The sequence below is a fragment of the Manis pentadactyla genome, chromosome 14 (assembly GCF_030020395.1).
Source record: "Manis pentadactyla isolate mManPen7 chromosome 14, mManPen7.hap1, whole genome shotgun sequence".
Classification (NCBI taxonomy): domain Eukaryota; kingdom Metazoa; phylum Chordata; class Mammalia; order Pholidota; family Manidae; genus Manis; species Manis pentadactyla.
In genome coordinates, this window is record NC_080032.1 from 65,783,283 (window position 1) to 65,797,643 (window position 14,361).

Here is a 14,361-nt window from a genome sequence, read left to right on the forward strand (position 1 = left end):
CCTATTATGAACAAATGGGCTTCCATGACTATGATCAACAAGTCGTTCCACACCACTGAGTCCCAGTGGGGGGGAATACATTGTTACATTGTTTCAATCTCAAACACCCAAGCCCCTTGTGATTCCTCTACATTCCTGAAGCCTCAACTGAAACTTTGTCTCCTTGGCTTCCTCCCACACAATCTTTTCAACAAATGATGTTATGAAAACCAGACATGTATAGTGGAGGAAATGATACAGATATCTGCTGCGGGCTGAATGTTTATATCCTCCCCCCAAACTAATATGTTGTGGCCCTAAGGCACAATGTGGCTATAGGTGACGGGAGTCTTTGAGGAAATAATTCAGGTTAAATGGGCTCATAAGGGTGGGGCCCTGATATGATAGAATTAGTGTCCTTATAAGAAGAGACTTGGGAGAGCTCCCTACCCTCTAAGCATGCAAGGAAAGGTCATGTGAAGACAGAGCAAGAAAGCAGGAAGGCCAAATTGGTTGGAATCTCAATATTGGACTTCTAGTTTTCAGAGCTATGAGAAAATTTCCATTGTTTAGGCCACCCAGTCTGAGGTATTTTGTTTTTATGGCAACCCTAGCTGAATAATATAATATCCATGTGGACAAAAATCAACCCTGAGCCTTACATCACACCACATATAAAAATTAAGAAATGGATTATAGACCTAAAAAAAAGCTAGTACTAAAACTGTATCAGAGGAAAATAGAGGTGAATATGTTCATGTTCTTTGAGTAGTTAATGGTTTTATAGACAAAATCTAAAAAGCACTAACCATAAAAAAATCAAATTGATAAACTCAGCTTTATTAAAGTTGAGAACATCTGTTCTTCAAAAGACAGGAAATGAAAAGGCAAGCCAGAGACTGAGGAAAAAATATGTGTACAGATATGATTAGAGGAACTGTGTTCACAATGTATGAAGAACTCTTAGAACTCAGTAAGGGGATAACCCAACAACAAAAGAAGTGGACAAAATACTCAAATAGGCTGTAGAAAAGCAGAATTTAAATAATTATTAAGCACATGAAAAGCTCAACATTATTAATCATCAGGAAAAGCAGATTAAAATCACAACTAGATACTACCACATACTCACAAAAATGACTACAATGAGAAGGGCTGACACCAGTGTCGGTGAGGATGTTAAGCATTTGGAACTCCCACATACTCCTGGTGGAAACGTAAACTGGTACAGTAAGTCAGTGTTTTCTTGAAAGTCAAAAATACACTCACTTACTTGATTCAGCAATTTCATTCCCAATTATTTACCCAAGAGAAGGAAAAAGAAACATAAATTTACACAAAGAATTGTACACAAATGTTCACATCATCTTTATTTATAATAACCTAAAATTATGAATATCTCACAGTCCATCAATGGATGACTGAATAAACAAATTGTAGTATACCATGTCATGGGTATATGTTACCCAGCAATGAAAAGAAATTAGCCACTGATACTCCTAGTCATATATTCAGTTTTACAGAGAAACTGAGCAAAAAAACAAACAACTATAAAAGTTTACCCCAAAAAAGTTTATACACTCTGGTTGCTTGGGGTCAGGAGTAGGAGGATTTACTGCAGACACTTTCCTGGGTGATGAGAATCTTAAATATCTCAGTTGTGGAGGTGGTTATGTAAGTAAATTACTTTTCAAAACTCATAAATTTCCAGGAAAAAAACAGTGACATACACTGACTATTCACATTTTATAGTTGATTATTTTTTACCTCTCTTACAAATCATTGCCATGACTTTCAAATTGTATCTGATAGTTTTGAGTTTTCTAAAGGAAAACAGAAGATGGAGCAAACATTTGAAAGGAATTCTACTAGAAACAATCCCAAATTATACACCACCTTACTATCCCACACGTGCCGCCTGTGAGTGTGTCTCATGGTATGAGTTTCCTATTGCTGCTGTAACAAATTACTGTGAACTCAGTGGTGTAAAATCACACAAATTACCTTATAGTTCTGGGGGTCAGAAGTATAAAATAGAGTCCCCCTGGGCTAGAAACAAAGTCTCATCTGGACTGCATTCCTTTGGAAGGGTCTAGGGAAGAATCCATTTCCTCACTTTTTCCAGCTTCTAGAGGCTGTTCTCATTCTTTGAATTGTGGCTCCTTCCCACCAGAAATCACATCACTCAGATGTCTACATGCACCTTCCCGTGTCCTCCGACTCTGACTCCTTTGTATCCCTCTTACAAGGGTCTTGTGATTAGATGGAGACTTCCCAGATGATCCAGGCAAGCCACACCTGCAAAGTCCCATATGACATTGGAAAGTAACATAGGTTCCTGGGATTAGGAGGAGGACACCTTTGAGGGACCATTTTTCTACCTACTGCACATGCCTAACTTTGAAACACCTGGCTCCTGAAGGACCTTCATTTCAGATGTGGCAACTCGGCCTCTTCTTCAAAACTCTCACCTGCCACTCCAAAGACTGTTTCATCTTGCAGGAGCTCCAGCTTGATATTCATAATTAAGAGAAGTCTTATTACATTCAGGGCTCAGGTGTAGGGTTCATGGGATTTGAGATTCAAAGTCCAGGAGCTCTAGATTTGAGATCTTAGAGGAAGACTTTGGTCTTGAGAGTAGCCTCAATTCTGGGAGTGTGTGCCGAGATTCAGAGGAACCTGGCCCGGGGTTCAGGCAACAGCAGGCAGTGGCGACAGGGAGTTGAGTGTTCAGTTTTTCCAGGAGGATTCAAAAAGCAGGCGTGGACTCAGCTGTATGCTTAACTTTAGCTTCAAGAAGGAAAAGAGATCACCTAAGACCTGTATACTAAGTACCTGAGTCAGAGGTCAAAGTCCTGAATTCGCATCTATAGTGCCCTTCCCCTTTCCAACAGGATTTGGGGCAAAGAGCAAAATAAGAGGAAGTTAGAAATAAATGAATGATAGCTAAAGAGCATAGCCAGTGTGTTCACCAGGTAACACTGAAAATCTTCAGGTTACAGAAACAGGCCAATTTTGTCTTCCCTTTGTTCCTCTTCCATTCTCTCCAATAAAGAATGATGGATGGGTCAGTCTTGTCTTAACTTTAATTTAAAGGAAATGGAAAGATTATTAAATGCAGTTGTTATCACGGAAGAATTTTGGTGCTCATGTATCCTCAGTGATTCACTCTACAGAATTATTTGCATCATAAGCTTTCTTATCAGCCAACTGATGCAAATTGCCACACCAAGTTTCCTGTTAATCTGCTACCTGTTTTTACAGTCTAGATATCCAGTGACTGCCTGAGACTCAGGAATGAGTCATCCTCTGCCAAGCAAACGACATGGTCATGCCTGAAGAAGCAACGTTCAGGCATGTTGCTGGCAGGAGCGGTCAGCACAATACAAAGCTCCAAGGAAAAAAGTCCAGTGACAGAGCGCCATGGCTTCTGACAAAGGTAAAATGGACCGGGGGATCTGGCAAGTTCCATATTCTTGCAAAGTGCAAAAACTCTGCGTGTGTGTCTGTGTCCTCGGTCATTTTGTAACTTGCCTATTTATTAATATTATGCTTAAACAAGATTTATTATTATACTTTAAAAAAATTATTTTAAATTAATACTAACTATTCACATTCACAAGTGATTTTGATCAGATGACACCAAATCAATGCTTGTTTCACCCTAATAAAAATTAAGTAAAGATATAACTGGTTAAGTAAGTTTAAGAAAGCAACAGAAGTGGTAGCTCTAGGGGATGTTAATTGAAAATTTAAGCTTCAGTTTCTCAATGTTAGAAAAATTTGTGGGAGAAGGAGGTGACTTGAGGCTGTGGACAGAAATGATTTTCGGATGAAGTAGGATTTGAGCTGGATCCTTAAAGGGTTGAATTTGGATTGGCAAAGGGAAATTCCAGGTTGACTGACACAAAGAGTTTGAGGGAATTTAACAAAGATTGTGTTTGGAATGTAATAAATAAACCAGTTAGGCTACAAAAGAGTTTGTGGAAATAATCTGCAGTGAGATCAGAAAGCAAAACTGAAATGATGTTATAAAGGACCTTGAATACCAGCCTGAGGGAATTGAGGTCAATCTTTTTCCATGAGAGAAAATCTTGAGAGATTTTGTGAATAGCATAGAGACGACTGAAATAGTGCTGTAGACACATTTGTCTGGCAATGATGCCTTTTTGACTGGAAGCAGAAAAGACTGGGAGAGAGGAGATGAGTCTGAAGATTATTACAGGAGTGTGGACATGATGTGATAGGAGACAATAATGATATCAGTCCTGGGTTTTAAGAAACAATATTTTGTCTCTGTTATATTCCTCTTTCTATTAAAATTATCTTGTGATTGGCATGTTGGGGGAAAGACTAAAGACATTATTTAGTTGAAGTATCTGGGTGAATTTCCCTGAACTTTCCTCTGAAGGTGGTGTGTCCATTCCTCAGACCATCCCAACACATACAGCCAGTGTCCCTGCTTCCCATCCCAGGGGTAGATATTGAGAATATATCTCATTCTTTCTATGTTCTCACTGCTGCTTTGCCTCTTTCAGATTAAGTGTTCTCTCATCACTGATAACGACTTTTTCTATAGCTACGGCCTCTGTTCCTATAAGGCCCCATCTGTATCAGCTGTTTCAAAGTCCCTGATCTGGATTAAGGTCTGGGAAGTAATTTGTAGGCCTAGTGGCGCATCCTGGGCCCTTCAACACATACACATACACACGCATTCAGAGCCTTGGGCAAAGTGCCTCCCATTTTGGAGGAAGGGTTTCCCAGACTTGTGACTCTTCTTGGTTCAAACATCTCAGAGTTTAGGTTAATCAGGAGGGGAGACTGAATCTCCTGCTTGCATCTCCATAGGGCTACTTCACCCTCAGAGGAAGGAGTGACTTTGTACCTCTCTGTGACCCATTGGGAAGGGGTGTCATGGTGAGGGGAAACTTCTGCTCTGTCTCAAACTTTATAGATCTCTATTTCTTGGAAAAGAGAGATTGGTGGTGTTGATTGAGGCTTTAGATTTATGGTGCTTTTCTCCTGCCTCCCCAGACAAACTTTAGCTTCCAGTAACCTGGGGGGAAAAATCCTTAACATGACTTCTTGTTGCCAAAATAAATGCTACGGTCCTCAAAATGAGTTGCATTTCTGTTCTCCATGTTTTGAAATTCTGAATTCAGATCAGGACCATGCCCATTTCATATCCAAAGCTCTGAGTCTCGAGGGACAAGGGCCTGTAAAGTCCAGTACTTTCATTTGACTCATCCCCACCTCTTCTATAGCTTCTCATGACACTTAGAATAAAATCCATGGCTTAGCAGGCCCTATGTGATCAGCTCATCTCCTGCCATCATACACTGCGATCACTGTGACCTAGCGAGTCCACCCCTCACCCTTCCTTGAACATGTCAAGATCTTTTCACATTAGGTCCTTTGCACTTGCTGCCCTGTCTTCAGAATGTCCACATGGCTTGCTTCACTTTACTTCAGGTCTCTGCTTAAATATCCCTCTCCAAAGAGGTCTTCCCTGACCAAACTCTCTAAGGTGGCCTTTATCCCCTTACAGTGTCCAGCCACTATCACCTTTATCCCCTTACAATACTTTCCTTGGCACTTTTCATGGCACATGTCTTTACTTATTGTTTCTTTCCTCCTTTAGAATATAAGCTCCAAAACATGGAGATAGGGATTTGTTTTGTTCCCTGTTCCTGTACACAGAAGGATGCACATTTAGTAGGCCCTCAATGAACATTCGTTGACAGCGCAAGCAAGTGAGCCTCCTTCCACCCCGTACAGACCAGTTTGCTAGGTTCCAAGGGTAATTTAGCTGCTGGTCACTGGTTCCCTCTTATTGGCTGTTCTTGGGATTATGCCCATGTGATAGCAAATCAATGGGCACAGTGACCCACCAAGGCTTTTGGCTATTCCAGGGATTCTTTTGACTGAAGGAGGGATCACGGTCCCCATTCCCTGAAGCCTTGTGCATTAGGTAATCAGGTGACAGCATCATACCCACATCAGCTTTTACTTCTCAGCTCCTGATTCTGCTGCTGACCCTACTGTTCTTTTTTTCCCCTAAGAGTAGCAATTCTTATTTTGTTTCTCTTCCTCCTTCCACGTGAACATGATTCAAAGAGAGAATTTTGCCTCCTAGAGATGCTCTCTGCAGCAGCATTTTGCTGTCAGTGCCTTCAGGAACCACGCAGCTCTAGGTGATGCCTGGTTCTTTTTTGCTGGTTCTCTCATATTTTTTCATATGTCTTTTGCAAATGCTTTTTTACTCTTATAACTTATGCAGATGTCTTTTCTCCTTCTTGATTTGTGGCTTAAAAGATATATGAATATTAAGCCAATGGTGACCCAGCTTCTCTCCACAATACTCTTTGCATTATATATAATACTGAATATAAATACTCTTTCTTTGAATTGCAATTTTAATTGAGATTTTCATAGTATAAAGTATGCAACTTTAATAAATAATACAGAGAGATTCCTTATACACTTTGCTTAGATACACCCAATGGTTACATTTTGCAAAACTGTAGAATAATATCACAACCAGAATATTAACATTGGAAAAATCCACCAGTTTTATTCAGATTTCCCCAGTTTCACTCGTGCCCATTTGTGTGTGTAGTTTTATGCAATTTTGTCACCTGTATATCTTCGTGTACCCACCACCATAGTCGGATGTGAATAGTTTTATGAGTACCGAGACCCTTTATTGCTCTTTTATAACCAAGCCCTCCCCCCTCCCCCTCCACACCTGTCCCTATTCCTTGCCAACCACTAATCTGTCCTCATTTCTAAAATGTTGTCATTTCAAAATGTTGTATAAATGGAATCATATGTTATGCAATGATTTGAGATTGGCTTTTTTTTAAAACTCGCTATAATTCCCTGGAGATTTATCCAAATTATTATTATCAATAGTTCATTCCTTTTTATTGCTGAGTAGTATGCCCTGGTATGGATGAACCACAGATGGTTTAACCATTCACATGTTGAGGGACATCTAGGCTGATGCCAGTTTTTAGATATTACAAACCAAGTGGATATGAACATTTGTGTGAACACAGGTTTTTGTGTGAACCTAAGTTTTCCTGTCTCTGAGATAAATGCCCAGGAGAGCATCGGTCACATGTAGTTATAGTTTTGGTCGTTTCTTTTTTCCTAAGAAACTGCTGAACTGTTTTCCAGAGTGGCTGTACCAATTTATACTTCCACTGGCAATATATGAGAAATCCAGTTTCTCTGCATAGGATTGTTACTGTGTGTGTGTGTGAATAGTATTATGTTATTGTGTGTGTGTGTGCGTGTGTGTATAATATATATATATATATTTATGTATGTATGTATATATATGTATATATATAAATATGGCATATTATGGCAGTAGTATAGTCATTGTTACTGTTATGAATGAGATCCAGTTTATATGTATATGGCTATTTACTATTCTGTAGTGAATAGTAGTAAAGTTCATTCAGTATTTATTCAATAAGTATCTATTGTTAACTAACATGTTTCAGGCAGTGTGACAGTCTGGAACAAGATATACATAATCCATAATCACACTTAATTTACAATTCAGTGTTATTCCAGGCATGTAAATAGGCAATTATAAGTTGCATAGTTATTGCTATGATGAAATACAGGTTGCTGTGGAGGCACATAGAAATTACACCTAGGAGCCTCTTAGTGACTTCCCCATTGTACTTAGTCATTCTTGTTGCAGCTTTAAGGAGGATTACCTGGTTTGAAATTGGGCAAACAGATTTCAGCAGAGCCCTAAAAATCTTTGCTTTTCTTGATTCAATGAGCTGGGCCAATCCAACTAATCCAGGAGAGAATATTTTAACTCCATTTTCTGTTATGGTTTGTAGGTTTAGAAGAACAGACCATTTTTTCTTAGCAGCTCGATTTGTCTCTGGCCGTTATTGACATAATCATCTCTTGGTCAACAGGTCCTTCCGCTGGAGATGCCACCTTGAGGTAAGAATAATACTATCATATGTGCATGTAATTAAGCCGAGAATAAATGGGTATTTACGAGCTGTAGGACTACAGCTTTCCTTACTGTTCCTTTCCTCTTTCACCATGTTCCCTCTTCCTTTTTGCCTTCTCCAGCTTCATTCTTGATGATTATTGTTTTCTATTTCTTCCCTCTGATGTATTCTGGTTTCTGTTTAGACGAATTACCTTCTGGCCTTGTTTTTGTCTTATTGTCTTCTCCATTTAATCACGTTTTTATAGCCATCAGTGAAACGTCCAGGGAACTCATTTGCCACTTTGACTTCATCTTCCTGTTTCACACTATGTGCCCTTTTCCAGACATAACATTATAACAGAGAGACTTTAGTCAGGGAATATGTTATCTCATGATGGGTAGAAGGACTTATCTATGTAATAACTGAATGTGATTCTTTAGGGATGAATGGAAAATATTAAGATGTAGTAAATTGATGACTCAATCATATTGCAAAGAATAGTCAGCACATCTTGGGCTTCCCCTGAATCACAGCTTTGATATACAGACAGTATTAAATCTAAAAATGCCATTGAGACCAACTTGGGTTTTTTTCTTATGAGGAATTGGTATATAGAATTTCATGTGGAAAAATCCTGAGGCTAAATTACTCTCTTCTCAGACTTGGCAATAGAATCTTCTTGGCAATTTGAGGCTTCTACACCTGAGAATACCTAATTAGAGTATGTTGAGGAATAGTGAAGATTAACAGTTAGGACATGGCACCTCTAAGTGTGAGATACAAACATAAGAATATAATGAGAAACCTTTAAAAGAGAACTAGGGATACATTAATACTGGAATTCAATACTACCAAGCAATGGTATAGAAAGAGTGGTAATCAAATACCATGAATTGGGAAGAATCTCTTCACTATGCTTGTGAGATAAACTCTGATAATTCAAATGGACCTCCCAGGTAACTTTGACATAGAATAAGAAAATAGAGAAAGTTTCCTGAGATGTCACATTTAGATTTGCCTGATGGAAGAGGGAAGCATGATACGGTCCCTCTACATTGCATGTCTATATGGGAGTGCTCTTTATATTTCAGGAGAAGAATTCAATCCTGGGAATTTGAAGACTTCTTTGACCCCAGAGAACTCCGTAAAGAGACCTGTCTGCTCTATGAAATCAAGTGGGGCAGGAGCCGTAGGATCTGGCGAAACTCCAGCAAAAACACCACCATGCACGTTGAACTCAATTTTATAGAAAAATTTACCTCAGAGAGACATTTTTGCCCACCCATCAGCTGCTCCATCATCTGGTTTTTGTCCTGGAGTCCCTGTTGGGAATGCGCCAAGGCCATCCGAGAATTTTTGAGTCAACAACCTAGTGTGACTTTGGTTATCTATGTAGCTCGGCTTTTTCAGCACATGGATCAACAAAACCGGCAAGGACTCAGGGATCTCATTAACAGTGGTGTGACTATCCAGATTATGAGACCCTCAGGTAAAAACAGTGACCAAAGAATCTTAAGTGTTTATGGGAGACTGTGGTGGTGATATGTTTCTAGGCCAGGAGACACCTCAGAAATAAAAGTCCAAAGTAACATGAGGAAGGACCAGGTTTCATATTCAAGGCAAAGAAAGTATCAAAAACATGACTTTTCTCCACTCTTGCCACTATGGCCTCTCAGTCATCTTCCAATGAGCTGCTTTGTTCTCAGGGATTCTGGGAGAGTCTAGCCCATCTCCAGCAGCAAATAGGCCAGAAGGCCTTTTGCATGGTGTATTTTTAATCTGGACCCTCTTTAAGTAACTTGCTGTTGTATTTGTTGAATGAACCAAGATTTGTGTTTCCTTAGAGTATGATTACTGCTGGAGGAATTTTGTCAACTACCCCCCTGGGAAAGAAGCTCACTGGCCGAGATACCCCCCTTTGTGGATGAAGCTTTATGCACTGGAACTCCACTGCATAATTCTAGTAAGTTACTTTAAAAGACAAAGAGATTCAGGTGCAGAAAGAAGCATCCTTCTTCAAACTTCTTTCCGGAAAATTTTCACACATGCTCTCTTTGCCATCACTGTCATTTATATTGAGATATAGTTATATAACTTCTTGACCTAATCTAAGAAAATGTGAAAATAAGACAATCTGTTTGTGGGAAATGAGTGGGTTAAGGGAATGGATAAACTGGTCCAAGATGCATGTAGACTCTGTATTAATTAGTTGTGTTATTATTATTGTTTTTGTTACAACACATACTGGCTCTACGGAATTACAGATAATTTCCTCTCCCGTATAGTTGTGTGTCATCCTATTAAAGGAATGTAAGTGTCGCATTTGTATTTTCTTGAAAGTAGTTCAATGGTCTTCCAACTGATGATTTAAAATGTTTGCAGTAATAATAGCATTAAGAAAAGTAGTATCCTAACTTCTTTTTTTATTCCAGAGTCTCCCTCCGTGTTTAAAGATTTCAAGAAGATGTCAGAATCATCTTACATTGTTCAGACTTAATCTTCAAAACTGCCATTACCAAATGATTCCACCCCATATCCTTTTAGCTACAGGGTTGGTACAACTTCCTGTGATGTGGAGATGAATAGAATGATTCTTTGTGCAGGCTGTTTCAAGAACAGGCAATGGTGACCCACTAAAGAGTGAGTGCCATTAGAATTTAGAAATTTTCAGCTTGTGTTTTCTATACATTGACAATGATTAATTGAAGAAGAAAAAAAATAATACCAGTTACAATAGCATTAAAAACATTTTAAAAGGTAGGAATAAATTTAACCAAGGAGGTGAAAGATCTGTACACTGAAAACTATAACACATTGATAAAAGAAATTGAAGATGCAAGTAAATAGAACAATATCCCATGTTCATGAATTGGAAGAATTAATATTGTTAAAATGTTCATACTTCCCAAAGTCATCTATAGATACAATGCAATCCCTATCAAGATTCCAATGGCATTTTTTTTTACATAAATAGAAAATCAAACCTAAATTTCAAATGGAACCACAAAAGACCCTAAAGAACAATTCTGAGAAAGAACAAAGCTGGAGGCACCATACTTCCTGATTTCAAACTGTATTACAAAGCTATGGTAATCAAACAGTGTGGTACTGGCATTAAAAACAGACACATAGACCAATGCAACAGAATTGAGAGCCCAGACATAAACCCATGCATATATTATTAACTAATGTTTGGCTAGGAAACCAAAAATACTCAATGGGAACAAGATATTCTCTTCAATAAATGGTGCTGGAAAAGCTGATATTCACCTGCAAAAGAATGAAACAGGACCCCGTCTTATATTGCTCACATAAATTAATTCAAAATGGATTAAAGACTTAAATTTAAGACCTGAAGCCATACAAATCCTAGAAGAAATCTCCTTGACATTAGTCCTGTCAAAGACTTTATGGATAGAACACCAAAAGCACAAGCAACAAAAGCAAAAGTAAACCTGTATAGTAAAAGAAACAATCAACAAAATGAAATGGCAACCTATGGAAAGGGAGAAAATATTTGTGAACCACATATCTGATAAGGGGCAAGTATCTGAAATATATAATGAACTTCTACAACTCAATAGTAAAACCCCAAATAATCTTATTTTAAAATGGACAAAGGACCCGAATAGACTTTTTTCCAAAGATGAAATTCAAATGGCCAACAGTTACATGAAAAGTTGCTCAAAATCACTAATTGTCAGGGAAATGCAAATCAAAATCACAATGAAATATCACCCTATACTTGTCAGAATTCCTATCATCAGAAGGACAAGAGAAAACAAGTGTTGGCTAGGATGTGGAGAAAAGGGAATCTTTATACACTGTTGGTGGGAATGGAAATTGATACAATCATTATGGAAAGGAGTATGGAGGTTCCTCAAAAACTAAAAGTACAACTGCCATGTGATTCAGCAATTTTACTCCAGGACACCTATCTGAAGAAAATGAAATCACTATTTAAGAGGTATTTTCAGTCCCATGCTTATTACAGCATTATTTACAATAGCTAAGACATGAAAACAACTTGAGTCCATCAACAGCTGAATGGATAAAGAAGATACGCCACATATAAAACACACAATGGAATATTATACAGCCACAAAAAGAAGAAAATCCTGCTGTTTGCAACATCACAGATGAAACTTGAGGGCATTATGCTATTTGAAAGAAGTCAGAAAAAGACAAATACTGTATGATCTTGCTGATACATTGAATCTAAAAAGACAGAAGTCATAGAAACAGCAGATGAGAGATTGCCGAGGGCACTGATGAAGGTTGCCGAAGAGTACAGTTTTCAGTATTAAGATGAATAAGTTCTGGGGATGTTAACAGTACTGCACTGCATACCTGAAATTTGCTAAGATAGTAGATCTTAATATTCTTACCACCAAAATAAAATTATCTGTGTGAGGTGATGAATGTGTTAACTCACCTTTTGTGGTATTCATTTTGCAATACATATATATATATCAAATTATTAAGTTTGCGCCTTAAAATTACACAATGTTATATGCTAATTATGTCTCAATAAAGCTGAAGGAGAAAGATTTTTTAAAATCTAGAAACGTTTATAAACAGTGGTATCACAGACTGTGTTATTAACTGCTATATCACAAATTACCCCAATTCTTTGTGGCTTAAGACAACAGTGAACATTTATTATGTAACAGTTCTCTGTGTCAGGCATTCAGCAGCAAACTTATAAGTGTGTTTAAGGCTCAGGATCTCTCATAAGGTTGCAGTCAATCTATCAGCCATGGCTGTAGTCACCTCAAGGCTTGACAGAGGCTAGAGAATTGCTTCTTAGGTGACTCAGTCACATGACTGGCAGGTAGATGCTAGTACCTAGTAGGAGGTTGTTTCTTTCTACATAAGCTTTTCCACATGGCTGCTTAAATGTCCTCACGACATGGCAGCTGGCTTCCTAAGGAACAAATTAAGAGGTCTAAGAGAGACCAAGGTAGAAACTGCCATGTCTTGACTGACCGAGTCTTGGAATCATACACTATCTCTTCTGCAGTGTTCCATTAGTCACACTGGTGGCCAAGCTTCAGTGTGGGAGGCATCTACACAAGGACTTGAGTCTCTGGAGATGAGAGTCACTGGAGGCCATCTTGGGTCTTACCTGCAGGGGCTTTCACTGTGTCTTTAGGACAAATAATTACATGGAGTCATTTTCTAAGAATCTAAAGGGAAACAAAGGATAAAGCAGCATCTGTTTTTATTTGGTTCTGCCTCAGAACCCCATAAAATTTCATGGTTGATTTCTTGTCAGGATTTATAGATGATTATAGTGTAGTTAACAACACCCCAAAATATGAATAGCTAAACACAAAAGAAGGGTTATTTCTTGCTCACACTGCAGTCTAATGTAAGTAGGGTGGGAATATCATGGCTCCATGCAGTTACTCAGGACCCCAAGTTCCTTGCATGTGGTGACTCTACCATCTCCTGTGGCCGTGGAGTCCTCTGCTGGATTCTCTACATTCAGGCAGCTCACAGGAGGAGAGAGAGACAGAGACAGAGAGAGAAAACATTAAGTAGTGTGAAGGAATCAAGGGCTAGAAATGGCAAACAATTCTAACCCAGTTACACTAACCCAAAATGAGTCATGTTGTCAGGCGATCCAACACGGGACGCACCTGCACGCTAGATGCATCTCCCTGGTAAAGGGTTCTTGGCTATGATCAAGAAAGAATTCACAAGCAGACTGAGCAGGCACAAAGAGTAGTTTAATAAAGTGAAAGTGCACACTCAAGGAGGGAGTGTGGGTGTGCTCCAGAGATGGGCAGCACCATGGGGTTCAGGCTGGGTGGTTTATAGCTGGAGTTTAAGCTGGGGTGGGGGTGGGGGTGCTGGGAGGGTGGGACAGTCATTGGATAGGTGGGGTTTTCTTGGAATTGGGAGGAGATTTCCAGGAAATAGGGTGATACCATCTTTTTGTCCTTAGATGGTCTGCCTCAGACCTGTCATGGCAATAAGAGGTATGATTTTTAGTGTACTGATGAGCATACACTGTATTTTGGGTTGAAGTCAAGGTCAACTTCTTCTCCATGTTGGAACCAGTTTTTAGCAGGTTTGTTATCTATATTCTCACTTCCCACATCCCTTGAGAACAGTTTACACAGAATGCTTAGAATATAAACAAGCACCTAACCAATAGTAAACACTGGCCAAAGTCCCAACGCCCTTCCTGCTCATGTCTGGCTGTCTACCTACTGTAACCATATGGCCCCACCCAACTGTAAGGGAGGCTGAGAAACCAGCTCAACTGTGTGCCCAGAAAGAAAAGAAATTGCCTGTCAAAATGAGGAAAATAGGAAACAGAAACATATGCAGTTTGGCCAGGGTCAGGTAGGGAATATCATGGCAGAAATGAGAACTTAAAAATCAATGTGCTTTTTTT

At 39.0% G+C, this 14,361-nt stretch overlaps 1 protein-coding gene across 1 annotated transcript; it reads left to right on the plus strand.

The window, feature by feature from the left end:
• Positions 1-3,402: 3,402 nt before the first annotated feature.
• On the plus strand, positions 3,403-11,538 carry APOBEC1 (apolipoprotein B mRNA editing enzyme catalytic subunit 1). The gene is made up of 5 exons (XM_057491281.1): positions 3,403-3,418; positions 7,929-7,956; positions 9,044-9,441; positions 9,797-9,915; positions 10,385-11,538. The coding sequence occupies exons 1-5, from the start codon at positions 3,403-3,405 to the stop codon at positions 10,532-10,534; spliced, it is 711 nt and encodes a 236-aa protein (XP_057347264.1). The 3' UTR covers positions 10,535-11,538.
• The last annotated feature ends 2,823 nt before the right edge of the window (positions 11,539-14,361 follow it).

What these genes read in the sequence shown, in the direction of transcription:
- APOBEC1 (XM_057491281.1), top strand. An exon ending in GCTGGAGATGCCACCTTGAG is followed by an intron (nt 7,957 to 9,043) that starts GTAAGAATAATA and finishes TTTATATTTCAG; the next exon opens with GAGAAGAATTCAATCCTGGG. An exon ending in CCAGATTATGAGACCCTCAG is followed by an intron (nt 9,442 to 9,796) that starts GTAAAAACAGTG and finishes GTGTTTCCTTAG; the next exon opens with AGTATGATTACTGCTGGAGG.